The sequence below is a fragment of the Protobothrops mucrosquamatus genome, unplaced genomic scaffold (assembly GCF_001527695.2).
Source record: "Protobothrops mucrosquamatus isolate PMUCROS unplaced genomic scaffold, P.Mucros_1.0 scaffold851, whole genome shotgun sequence".
Lineage (NCBI taxonomy): Eukaryota > Metazoa > Chordata > Lepidosauria > Squamata > Viperidae > Protobothrops > Protobothrops mucrosquamatus.
The window spans coordinates 300,020-313,304 of record NW_015387106.1 but is presented as its reverse complement, the minus strand read 5'-3'; the positions used below and the strand labels follow the sequence as shown (position 1 = coordinate 313,304).

Genomic DNA, 13,285 nt, shown 5'->3' with positions numbered 1-13,285 from the left:
TCAGATCTGTTTAACTGCTCATTTTGCAAGGCAGAATTCTATTCCAGGAGATTTATGTCCAGATTTTGAATAAAATATCTAGACATAAATTCACTAGTCTTTTAGGGATACAGAAGGTTTTTACTTACCTTTGAAAATGTACAAGGTGCCCAAAGCTTTGGATTTCTTTCTTTTTATGACTCAGATATCCCCAAAAGCTGCTTCTTTTGCAATGCTGCCTGGAATGACCATGTAAGCACCATTGCTGCCTAATTACATGGTGATTCCAGGAAGTGCTGCAAAACCAAAAAAATATGCATTGCACATGTCCTGCTCATTTCATATTATTTAAAAAAAAACAATACTCACCAATTTTTTGGGTGACAAATTGCTAGTTGGACTTTTATCTCTGCTATAATTATCACCTTTTACCCAAATCCAATGCTTTGTATCTCCACTGATTTTACCATTTTCTTTTTTCCTAGTATCCCCTGAAATCTTTTCCCCAATATCAGCGGAAACGTCAACTTTTTCTGAACATCTGGTCAGCCCATGTGCATAAAATTCTCTTTCCAAAACTGTTGTTCAACTTTTTAATAGTAAGCATTTTTTTTTGTCAGATTTGCGATGGTGAAAAGACTAACGATTCATACTTGCACTGACTGGGAAGTTTGATGATAGCAAAAACAGAGATCAGAGGAGTATTTATTACATACCTATAGATCAGTGTTTCTCAACCTTGACAAATTTAAGATGTGTGGACTTCAACTCCCAGAATTCCTCTGACAGCATGCTAGCTGAAGAATACTGGGAGCTGAAGTCCATGCCTCTTAAAGTTGCCAAGATTGAGGACCACATCTATAGACTTTCATAGGGTTGGCTTTTTATTCCCAGTTCTTCTGCCTTCTTACTGGACATTATGCTCAACACACATCTTCTACCATATTAAACTAGTCAACGGCAACCTACTTTGGCTGCAAAACTTTGCAGACATTGTCTCTTGGGGTCACCCATTCCTTTTCATCAGCTTCCTGTGCCTCCCTTATCACCTTGACCCTTATTAGTTTCATAGAATGGGTGCAAATATAGGAACTTTCCTTGCTTAAACTATTCTCCATACCTGGCTACCTTTGCTCTTAGATGCATCCACTCTATTTTTTTTTACAGTAGGCTATAAACAAAGAAAAAACAAAGACAACAATCACACATACACATACACACACACACATATTTCTAATGTTCTGCAGAAGGAATAATAATTTTCCACCAAGTACAATTTAGAGAATTTATAATATCAGTCAGCAATCTTTTGAGGGGTCCAATTGCAGACTCTTTTCTATGTATGCCATAATGTCTATATGGCATTTAATTTTCTATAGATTCTTTTGTCCTTCATTTGCTTATTACTGCTATCAAGGTAAGTCAAAGTATTTGTCCTTTTTCCTCACTCAAAACAGAAAATGTCAACTTTAAGCAAAGTTAGCTGCCCCAGTCTCAGAACCACACTAGACTTGGGCAAACGTCAAGGTCAGAGTTTCAAAGTCAGCTTCTACTGAACCTTGTTACTATTTTGGATTCCCCAAAATAGACTGAATCGTAATTAGCTAAATGGCCTGTACTCAAAACAATCTAGTAAACCTCCAGAAAAACCAGGAGAAAAACTATCCTTTGCTGTGTGAATGCTGTTACTTGGTTTGTAAATGAGCAGGGGTGTCGTATGAACTCAGGCATGGGCAAGTAGATGCTTGCAATATTCCACCTGGTAGAACAGCCAGGTAAATCAAATATTGTTAGGAACATAGGTATATGGTGGAACTCGCCAGCACTGTTAATCCAAGATCCAACTTCAAGATTTTACATTCAACCCTGACCTATCTTACTTAGGGATCATGATCCTTTTCCTGCTGTGCTTTAAACACACCAAAGATGCCCAGCAGGGAAATAGCATCTGTTTATTTATTTATTTAAACCAATTTAGACACTCCATTGCCCAAGTAATTCTGGGCAAAGTCCAACACAGTGCTAGACTTCATTAACAGAGGGATAGAATCAAGATCATGTGAAGTATTAATACCACTTTACAAGGCCTTGGTAAGGCCACACTTGGAATACTGCATCCAATTTTGGTCACCACGATGTAAAAAAGATGCTGAGACTCTAGAAAGAGTACAGAGAAGAGCAACAAAGATGATTAGGGGACTGGAGGTTAAAGCATATGAGGAACGGTTGCTGGAATTGGGTATGTCTAGTTTAACGAAGAGAAGGACGTGGGGGGACATGATAGTAGCGTTCCAGTATCTCAGGGGCTGCCCCAAAGAAGAGGGAGTCAAGCTATTCTCCAAAGCGCCAGAGGGCAGGACAAGAAGCAACGGATGAAAACTAACCAAAGAGAGAAGCAACCTAGAACTAAGGAGAAACTTCCTGACAGAACAATTAACCAGTGGAACAACCTGCCTCCAGAAGCGGTGAATGCTCCAACACTGGAAGTTTTTAAGGAGAAACTGGACAGCCATTTGCCCGAAATGGTATAGGGTTTCCTGCCTGAGCAGGGGGTTGAACTAGATGACCTCCAAGGTCCCTTCCAACTTTATCATTGTTATTATTATTATTAACCCTAAAACAAAGAAAAGAGAACAGCAAGCTAATAACCAAAACGGTGATTATCTATCAAGATAATTTCCTTTTCATTAGTCTACGTATATGAGATTTGTTAGTTTTTATCTTTCTATATTTTTAATAAAATTATTCTAAAGACACATTTATACACACACACACACATGCATGCAAATACACAAATATATCCTAGTCAGCCTTGCTAAAGGCAACTTCCTTCAGCTGTCAGTTGCTATAGCTACCTGCTGTTTTTTTTCCCCTACCTCCATTTTAACCTCCTCCGTGAACTGCCATCTCCAAAGCTGGTGACTGAAAGAGAATTCACCGTACCCTTTCATTTCTCTCGTTTCCAACGATCCCGAGAGTCATTTTGATAAGTCTCTATCCGAGAGCCACAGAAGGCATCAGGGCCTCCCAAAGACTCACTTGGGCATCAAGAAAACAATGCTCCATTCGCGCGATCTTTGTCCTGCTGGAGAAGGCACTGTGTGACAGCTGCAAGTAGCAGCGATAAATGAACCAGAAGAAATGCCAAAGTTATATCCAGAACTTGGAGGAACAACAACAACAACAACAACAACAAACCATGACAGGATTACAGAATTAAGGGTATGAAGATGCTGGCTCAGCCAGCTTGGAACCCAGCATGCCAGCAAGTAACAGCAGCCAGACAATACTGGAGTCCATCATTTCTTGATTCCCAAAGGACCTGTCTTGGAAACGTGTTCCCCTGCCATTTATTTCACTCATATGCCCTGGGTGCAACTTCAGAACAGATTTCTCCCATTGAATGTCATCCTAATGCAGTGGTTCTCAACCTTTTTAATGCCGCGACCCCCAACCGGTCGTAAGTCGAGGACTAAATCGGTCGTAAGTCAAGGACTAAACCGGTCATAAGTCGAGGACTACCCAACCGATCGTAAGTCGAGGACTTTCCCTGCCCGGGAGCGCCGCGCATGCGTGGTTCCGCCCCTGCGCCGGCCGAGGCGTAGCTGGCAAGCGGCAGAGACGGAGCAGGCCGACCACCAGCTGGCCCAGCCCAAGGGAGGTAAGGCACCCACCGGAAAAGGGGAAAAAAATGGCAGACAGCCTTGCTTGGCGACCCCCGTGAAATGGTCGATCGACCCCAAATGGGGTCGCGACCCATAGGTTGAGAACCGCTGTCCTAATGTGTTATTTTTGAATGATCAGAATCCCAGGAATGATAGATGATATCTATCATTTCTACTGGGCTACAAGTTGTGGTGGGAAAGTGTCCAGGTAGCCCTGATCAAGATAGATGTATACAGCCTACGAAAAATAGGGAGAGGGGGATTAGATAGGATTCGATCAGGTTTTTTCCCCAGAATGTGCTGTCCCAAAAACCTGCCCGTTTTCAGGTCTCAAACTCTCTCACCCATAGTTGCTAGGCGAGGAAAGGAATTTACTCAAGGCTGAACAGCTAACAGCAGACAAGGGAAGAAATGTAAACCAAAATCTCTTGAGAAACAAAGTTTCCTTGGTAGTTTCACTTTCAATAGGTGTATGCAGAAGTTGTAGGCAAAATCCAGTCCAAAGTTCAGAGACCAAAGTCCGGTTTGTCAGCCAGCCCAAGGTCAGAGTTGCACGAACAAGACTCACATGAGCAACACACCAGAACAGAAGATCAGATGCTTGTTTGAAATGGAGTAACATGGGCCAGGGCTGTCTCTTAAATCAAGCTGTAGCCAGCTCTGTTAAAGCAAGAGAGTTACTCTCCTGCTTGGCAAGAAGCCTCATTGAGCATCTTTGCTCTGCTCTCCAAATAGGAGGGCTTGCAAGTGGCATATCATCATCTGACTGTTCCACCTGTTCTGATGGTGCCTGTACTTGATAAACTTTAGGTAATTCCTGGCTTGGAGCTGACAGAGGGATAGAATCAAGATCACATGAAGTATTAATACCACTTTACAATGCCTTGGTAAGGCCACACTTGGAATACTGCATCCAGTTTTGGTCACCACGATGTAAAAAAGATGTTGAGATTCGAGAAAGAGTGCAGAGAAGAGCAACAAAGATGATCAGGGGACTGGAGGCCAAAGCATATAAGGAACGGCTGCTGGAATTGGGTCTGTCTAGTTTAATGAAGAGAAGGACGAGGGGGGACATGATAGCAGTCTTCCAATATCTCAGGGGCTGCCCCAAAGAAGAGGGAGTCAAGCTATCCTCCAAAGCGCCTGAAGGCAGGACAAGAAGCAACGGATGGAAACTAAGCAAGGAGAGAAGCAACCTAGAACTAAGGAGAAACTTCCTGACCGTTAGAACAATTAACCAGTGGAACAACCTGCCTCCAGAAGCGGTGAATGCTCCAACACTGGAAGTTTTTAAGAGAGATTGGACAGCCATTTGTCCAAAATGGTATAGGGTTTCCTGCCTGAGCAGGGGGTTGGACTAGATGACCTCCAAGGTCCCTTCCAACTTTATCATCATCATCATCATCATCATCATCATCATCATCATCATCATCATCATCATCATCATCATCATCATCATCATCATCATTATTATTATTATTATTATTATTATTATTATCACATGTGTTCAGTTGGAGTAACTTCTTCAGAGTCAGACTCCTGGCCCATGACAACATCATTTTCTTCAGGGTCGTTGTAGCTTTGAATGGTCGCTAAACAAATGACTGTTAAATCTAAGTCTACCTGTATGGTTTCTTGTACAATGAGCAAGAAGATTGAGGGGGGGGGGCTGCTTATCTCAACAGAGAAAGCTTTTTTTAAGGCCTGACTGGGCTTCAGACTTTCTACATTTTCCTTTGAGTGGAGATATTGATTTGATTAAAACAATAATGCTTCTCACTTCCACAGCACGTCTTCTGTTAAATAAGCTGTGCGGAGCCTTGCAAGGGGGATTCAGTGGGACTGCCTCCCGGTTACACACCGGGGAGGGCCCGAGCAAAGGGCTTGGAGATCTCCAAAGTCAACTTCATCAATTCACTACAAAGGGGAAATGTGACTCAGTGACAGTCCAGATCGTATCTTGGGCTCTTGGCCATTACGGGATATTAGCATACAAGCAAGCCCTGGAGGGTAGTGCAGTAATCAGTTCTCCTGTTTCCTATAAATTTCTCTCCCCTGAGAATGAGGCCTTTAGCTTATCTCATTAACGTGAGATAACAAATAAGCCAACACAAGGTGAGGCTTGTGAGGCTTCAATGAGGCCCTCTGCATTGTACAGGCAACACAATTGGAGGCTCTGAGCTTATTGCAGGTCACTTCATCCAAGACTCTGTGTCCCTCCAAGGCCTCCAGCAGTTCTGCTTACCAGAAAAGACCTCTCTGTGCAAGATCTTGGAAACCATTTTGTTGGTAGATGTACCAGGGGAACTCCTTTGCAAAACTCAGAGGGAGGGTTCAAGATTAACAAAATATACATGACCTCCAAACTTGGGGTAGCTTTCATATCTATGCATGATTGTATGTGGGGAAGACCTTGGGAGACACCACGGATGGAAAAACTCAGGTAAAAAGTATCTCAGTCGATTAGAATGGAGGAGACATGGGAAGCACTTCAGAAAGGGCCCTTCCTACTTTTCTGGAGAGCAAAAGGGAGAGAGGGGAGAAATAATTTCAGTCTTGCAAGATTCTGTCAATGTAAACGTAGGGCACAGATAGAGATAATTTTCCTGGTTCTGCTTCTTGTCTAGACAACCTCACAAGGCTAACGCTGTAGAGAGTGCTTGTTGTTGTTCCCTCCCTGCTTTCTAATTCTTATCTCTGTTGTTCTACAATCTCCTGGGAGAAGCTTCTATCTGCTATCAGCTGGTACTTAAGCCAGCAAAATTGTAGGCCAGGGGTCTTCAAACTTGGCCCTTTTATGACTTGCGGACTTCAACTCCCAGAATTCCTCAGCCAGTGTGCCTGGCTGAGGAATTCTGGGAGTTGAAGCTCACAAGTCATAAAAGAGCCAAGTTTGAAGACCCCTGAACTACAGTGAGGATTGACCAGTCCATCATGGTCTCTTTCTAAGAATATTAAGAGTCCTGTTCCTGACATTACTTTGTGTTGACCATCCTTGAATATGAGTTCATTTTTCAAGTAAGAAGCTGGTGCTTCTTGAAACAGTTATGGGCTGAGTCACTCCTAGGTTTTCCCTGTGGATTGTCTAGCTAGTGAAGAATCAGTGAGCCTGGCTGAGGAATTCTGGGAGTTGAAGCCCACAAGTCATAAAAGGGCCAAGGTTGAAGACCCCTGCTGTAGGCTCAGAGTCTCTCTCCCTCTCCCTCTCCCTCTCCCTCTCCCTCTCTCCCTCCCTCTCCCTATCTATCTATCTATCTATCTATCTATCTATCTATCTATCTATCTATCTATCTATCTATCTATCTATCTATCTATCTATCTATCTATCTATCTCCATCTATCCCTCTCCATCCTTCAAATGACTTTGAGTACAGTTCAGCAATAACAAGGCTTGAAAAAACACAACAAACAGAAAGAGGGGGGAAAAAACTGTAAAGAAAAGTAATTTCTGGCTTTAATTCCGATAAAACCCTAAAAAATCAATGGCCCTTTGAACTAGACTAAATTATAGCAAGCAGTACTTCTATAATCACAAGCCAATCATTAAACATCAAAAACTAAGGTTGCATGTTCATTTCTTTCAATTCCGGGGGGGGGGGGGAGGAAAAATCCAGAAGTGGTTCCCAAGTAGAAACAAAGCTAGATGAAGTCCCCTCTTGAATCAAAGCCGTCAATTTCACCATCTCTGCCCAACTCCATTAATTTCACCATCGATTCTTGCACTGAGGACATATGTAAGTCCTCCCATCTCTGCACTTACCATCTAGGTCAGGGGTAGTCAACCTTGGCTCTTTTATGACTCGTGGACTTCAATTCCCAGAATTCCTGAGCCAGCTTAGCTGGCTCAGGAATTCTGGGAGTTGAAGTCCACGAGTCATAAAAGAGCCAAGGTTGACTACCCCTGATCTAGGTCTAGGATGTCAGCTTGAACTCCTAAGTAAGAACAATCCTTAACTCCATTTATTGAGAAAGGTATAGCACACTAGAAATCAAGTGAATCATACTAACGCACAGGCAGAACTGAGAAAACACATGCCTAACTTTTCCCTCTCTTACTTGCCTCCGATCATTGGGCCCCCAATCTTCAATCAAATTCAAACAAGTTGCTTTTATAATGGTCATTTCAGGTGTAGGTTTGGCCTGCAGCTGCACAACGTTCCCAGTCGGTCGTCCTTGAAGCCCGTCTCGGAGAGATACAGTAAAGTTTTGTTCCCCTCAAAGCATCCCCTTCTCCCATCCAGCCCTTCTCCCCCCCCTCCGCCAGTGTTCATGGCAGCTGAGAGTGAATGGTTGCGAAGCGCAAGCATGAGGTGGCAGCTAACATAGGAACTTATTTTGAAACCATAGTTTCCCCCAATGTCAGGCACAAAGAATCAGGGCCCATTCATAAGGCTACAGCATAGAATATTTACTCAAGCCTATACACAAGATTCTGGTCAACTAAAATTTAACAATAAATTGGTACCAAATAAGGGTCCACGGAATTCAGGAGTGGCTGGACTTGGGTCTGTTTTGATAATGCAAGGATTCTAAGCTGATGATACTCTTCACTCCGCCCCCCCAGCTCTGACTGCTCTTATCCCATCCCTAGATTATCTAAGCCACCTTGGTCTCTCAAGAGAGAATAGGGCTACACCACTTCAAGAAAAAAAAATATGATCATCAACATTCTTCTAACGTTACTGGAAAGCCGAATCATCTGTCTTAGAATTCAGGCAACTTTTTCCCATGCTACTTAGATACCATCTGCCCCCTCCGATGCCCTTCCTTGGCTGTGGTCAATGAGTTTTCATGGATGAGTCCAATCCCCCCCCCAGGGCCCCGGCGCGTGATGACTCTGCAAATGAAAAAACACATTACCTTCTTAACCGCCCAGCTACACTAACATTTTATGTCTAGGTGCCTTGGGGTTTTAATTGAATGTCAAACATAATTTGAGGAAGGTAACGGAGAGTTTGAGATACTGCCCTTAGAAAGCAATTCAGTGGTTGCAAATTACTTGCAGGCTTGTAGCAAAGAAGGATGAGGAATTTCACCCTTCGCCTTCTCATGCCATTCACCAGAAGGACAGGACTCTCTCACCATAGAGAGAGCACAGTGCTGTTGGCAATTGAAGCAGGGCAGACTTCACTTCTTCTACGCATGAATTGTAACTTCCTTCCATCTGTCCGTCAAGGATAACGTCTCGTATGAGTCTGTCTTTCCCAACGGAGATTAATTTCATGTCACTCTTCTCCGATAGACTCCAGTAGAATACTCATCATAGATGGTATTTTTCTACCTGGAGAGAGGATGGTCTCAAAGTCAGCCAGCCAAAGGCATCTTGAGAAGGTCAGAAAAACATGGAAAGTTGGTCATCCAACTGGGTCCCAGTTGTCTCTCTCACACCCTTCTTTCAGGACCTGCAACACCTACTGTCAATAGCAATAGCAACAGCATGTCTATACCGCCTCAAAATGCTTTACAGCACTCTCTGAGCAGTGCAGAGCATGGAACCAATGCAGAGCATGGAAAAGTCTTATGCTCACTGATTCTTCACTAGCAAGACAATCCACAGGGAAAACCTAGGAGTGACTCGGCCCACAACTATTTCAAGAAGCACCAGCTTCTTACTTGAAAAATGAACTCATATTTCAAGGACGGTCAACACAAAGCAATGTCAGGAACGGGACTCTTAATATTCTTAGAAAGGGACCATGAGGGACTGGTCAATCCTCACTATAGTTCAGGGCTCTTCAAACTTGGCCCTTTTATGACTTGTGGACTTCAACTCCCAGAATTCCTCAGCCAGGCATGCGTGCCTGGCTGAGGAATTCTGGGAGTTGAAGTCCACAAGTCATAAAAGGGCCAAGTTTGAAGAGCCCTGATGTAGTTCATTGAAGGATCTGCAATGTAAGATGCCCTCCTGGATTGTAGTCCAGCTCTTGGCTTCAGTACTTGCAAGTGAAGGACCAGAAAGATTCCAGAGCATTTTTTTTTTCAGATGAATGAGTTTTGTTCCATGCTTCAGCTTTTATGAGCTATTTTGTCTTCAGCTGAAGCTCACAAAAGCTGATGCCTTTTAATAAAATTTGTTTGCCAGAAATGGTGCTATCAGACTCCCAATTTATACCTAACATGGCCATCCTCCTGCAATGTCTAAGCGAAGAAACATCTCCAGCTTTCAAGGTGTTAGTACTCTGCACAGCATCTCTTTCCGTGAAGAGGTTTCCTTGACTGTTTACAATGAATCTCTTCCTTTGTTTTTTTTTTGTTTTTTTAAATCAGAATTGCTTACAACAGTATCACAGATTATGCTAGTCTTTTCTTTTTCTTTGGACCTCCTGGGAATTCCTCTGAAATAAGTCTTTCCAGGCAGCGCTGTGGAAAATAATCTTGGCCTGCTGGTGTTGTAAACACTCATAAAGGTTCAACAAAACTGAAACGAGGTCCCTTGGTCACAGCGTACATTTTTAAGAAAGCCAACAAAACACAACAAAACAAAAATAATAAACCACTTGGTAGATTTGCTTGCTTACTGGGTCAAGGAAAAATAGCAGCCAGTCTTTTTGGCAGGCAGCTGTCCCATCCTAAATTCCTTGGAGACTGTCACTTCCACCTCTGTTTCCATGGAAATATGGGGCAGCATTGTTTTGCATCCCTAAATGTAGCCTTTATTTTTTTATTATTGTTATTATTTAGAGAAGATATATTCTGGACCGTGTTCCACGTAACCATTCCAGGGTGATGCCAAAGTAGCAAATAAAATAAAAATGATTAACCTACTATAATAAAGGACAACAAATTAGTAAAACAATAAAACAAAACAAATAATAAAGCTAACAGAGCACACGAGAGGTATTTTCGGTGTACTGGTTAAGACAGCAGGCTGGAAACTCAGAGACCCTAAGCGAAAACATTTGAAGAACGGTTGCTGGAATTGGATATGTCTAGTTTAATGAAAAGAAGGACTTGGGAATGACATGACAGCCGTGTTTCAATATCTGAGGGGTTGTCACAAAAAAGAGGGAGTCAATCTTATTCTTCAAAGCACCTGAAGGCAGGACAAGAAGCAACAGATGGAAACTAACCAAGGAGAGAAGCAACCTAGAACTAAGATGAAATTTCCTGACAGTGAGAACAATTAATTAGTGGAACAACCTGCCTCCAGAAGTTGTGGGTCTTCCTCCCAACCTTTTCCCCCTGTCTTTTCAATCATATATGTTTTTATTGTGTCTTGGAGTCAGTGTTGATTCCAGCCTCTGTCTAGGACCAGTTCCACAGTTTTCTAGGCAAAAGAATCCAATCCATGATTTTTTAAGGATGTGAAATTGGTGAAACCTGGCCTAGGGAGAAGAAAGGAGCAAAAGAGCTGGTTGAGGAGGACAAGACCAAATGATATGAGAGGCATAAAACAGAGAAGGCTGCAGAAGGAAAAATAGAGGAGGGGATTCTCCAGGAAATCCTTTGAATAAGGTGATGCCAACCCACATTGTCTCCATGAAAAAATAATCATGCTAATGAAATATGCCCTCAGCCAAAGAAGACCCCTGCATTGGAATATTTAGCCAGCAACGTGCATAGCTAAATGTCTATGGAGATTCTCAGCCATCCAGGTCATAGTTAACCCAAAGGTGCTTTTTCACGAGGCAACTGGACCACGAGGCAACTGGACAGCTGCCTCGTGAAAAAGCACCTTTGGCATTTAGCAAGCAATGTTTGCTAGGAATACAGACAGTCCTCGGTTTACAACAGCTCCTTTAGTGACTATTCAAAGTTACAATGGCACTGAAAAAGTGATTTATGATCATTTTTCGCACTTACGACCATTGCAGCATCCCCATGGTCACATGATTTACAATTGGATGCTTGCCAACTGGTTCATATCTATGACGGTCGCAGGGCCCTGGGGTCAGGCGATCCCCTTTTTGCGACCTTCCGACAAGCCAAGTCACTGGGGAAGCCAGATTCACTGCAGAACCGTGTGACTCATTTAACAACTTTGGTGATTCGCTTAACAAACGTGGCAAGAGGAGACGTAACGTGGGGCAAAACTCACTTAACCAATTTCTCCCTTAACAACCTAAAGCAGGGGTCTTCAAACTTGGCCCTTTGATGACTTGTGGACTTCAACTCCCAGAATTCCTCAGCCAGGCACGCGGGCTGAGGAATTCTGGGAGTTGAAGTCCACGAGTCATGAAGGGGCCTTAGTTCCCCCATGCTGACTGAGGAATTCTGGGAGTTGAAGTTCACTAGTCATGAAGGGGCCTTAGGTCCCACATGCTGGCTGAGGAATTCTGGGAATTGAAGTCCACAAGTCATGAAGGGACCTTAGTTCCCCCATGCTGGCTGAGGAATTCTGGGAGTTGAAGTCCACAAGTCATGAAGGGGCCGTAGTTCCCCCATGCTGACTGAGGAATTCTGGGAGTTGAAGTCCACAAGTCATGAAGGGGCCTTAGTTTCCCCATGCTGACTGAGGAATTCTGGGAGTTGAAGTCCACAAGTCATCAAAGGGCCGAGTTTGAAGACCCCTGACCTAAAGGCTGGGCTCACTCGTGGTCGTATGGCGAGGACTATCTGTAGTCACCACAGCCAAAGGGCCATAGCAGAGAGTCAACCGTCCCCTTCCTCTCCCCGCCTGTCCTTACCGTGCTTAATCTCTGGAGAATATACATCATTCGCATTCCCAGAATGCAATTGGGTCACGCAGCAGTTGTTTCTGCTGCTGGTGCTGGTGCTGGTGGTGGGGGCCGCGGGGGGCGTCAGGGCATTGGAAAGTGTCTGGTTGACCACTGGAGGAGCCGGCAAAGTTCGGGGTGTCTGGCAGGTGCAGCCCGTTTGTGAGAGACCGCAGGGCTGGCTGGCCCCCGGCCGAAGGCAGTCCTCCAGCCACCGGCAGAGCACGCTGCAGGTGAACTGGCTGGAGTTGTTGTTGTTGATCAGGAGGACTTCGACAAAGCGGAACTCCACGGCTTCGGGGGGCAGCAATCGGCTAGCCGCTTCGGGCTCCTCCGCCAGGCAGAGCTGCACAAAGTTCTTGTCGAAATGAAAAAAGGCAAAGGCCCCCCCACCTTGGCAAAGCTCCAAGCCCGGTTCCTCCTCCTCCTCCTCCTCCTCTTCCTCTCTCCCCTCCTGGGGCAGGGCGGTGGCTCTGGGCTGGCTGCAGGTGTCATTGGAGAGGTAATGGTCCAGCGGAAGCACCATGGGCGAGTAGTGGGTGCAGACCTGCTCCTCCCGGTTGAACTTGAGATACAGAGAGTATTTGGTTGGATCCGGGTTCTCCAGGGTCCATGAGCAGCCGGTGGAGACGGTGGGGAAGAGGTCCTTCAAGGAAAAGGATCCGTAGAGGACCCCGGAGGCCAAGGCGGAGCAAGCACTTGGAGCCGGATCAAAGCCCCAGGAGAGCCACACCAGACACGATATCACAGACAGTAAGAATGGTCCAGCAGGGTTCATCCTATGACATTTGCCCTTCGGGAGAGAAAGAGAGAGAAAACGGTTACGCCAGAGGATGGGAAGAAGCTGCCCCAGAACCCGTTTTCCTCGCTGCAACGCAGCCCTGCAAGGTGTAAAGGTAGGACTTGTGTGTTTATTTTGTTTATTAGGTTTTTATCCTGCCTTTATTACTTTATAAATACGGTAGCTCAAGGTGGCAAGCGTAC

At 44.4% G+C, this 13,285-nt stretch overlaps 1 protein-coding gene across 1 annotated transcript in view; it reads right to left on the bottom strand.

Annotated features, from left to right (window-relative positions):
• ADGRB2 (adhesion G protein-coupled receptor B2) overlaps window positions 1-13,079 on the bottom strand; it is a 161,347-nt gene extending 148,268 nt beyond the window's left edge. Inside the window, exons 1-2 of the mRNA XM_015819030.1 lie at window positions 12,262-13,079; window positions 4,441-4,465 (exon numbers count right to left, since the gene is read on the bottom strand). Coding sequence (XP_015674516.1) covers window positions 4,441-4,465; window positions 12,262-13,079 — 843 coding nt within the window. The remainder of the gene's footprint in view (window positions 1-4,440; window positions 4,466-12,261) is intronic.
• Between the last annotated feature and the right edge of the window lie 206 nt (window positions 13,080-13,285).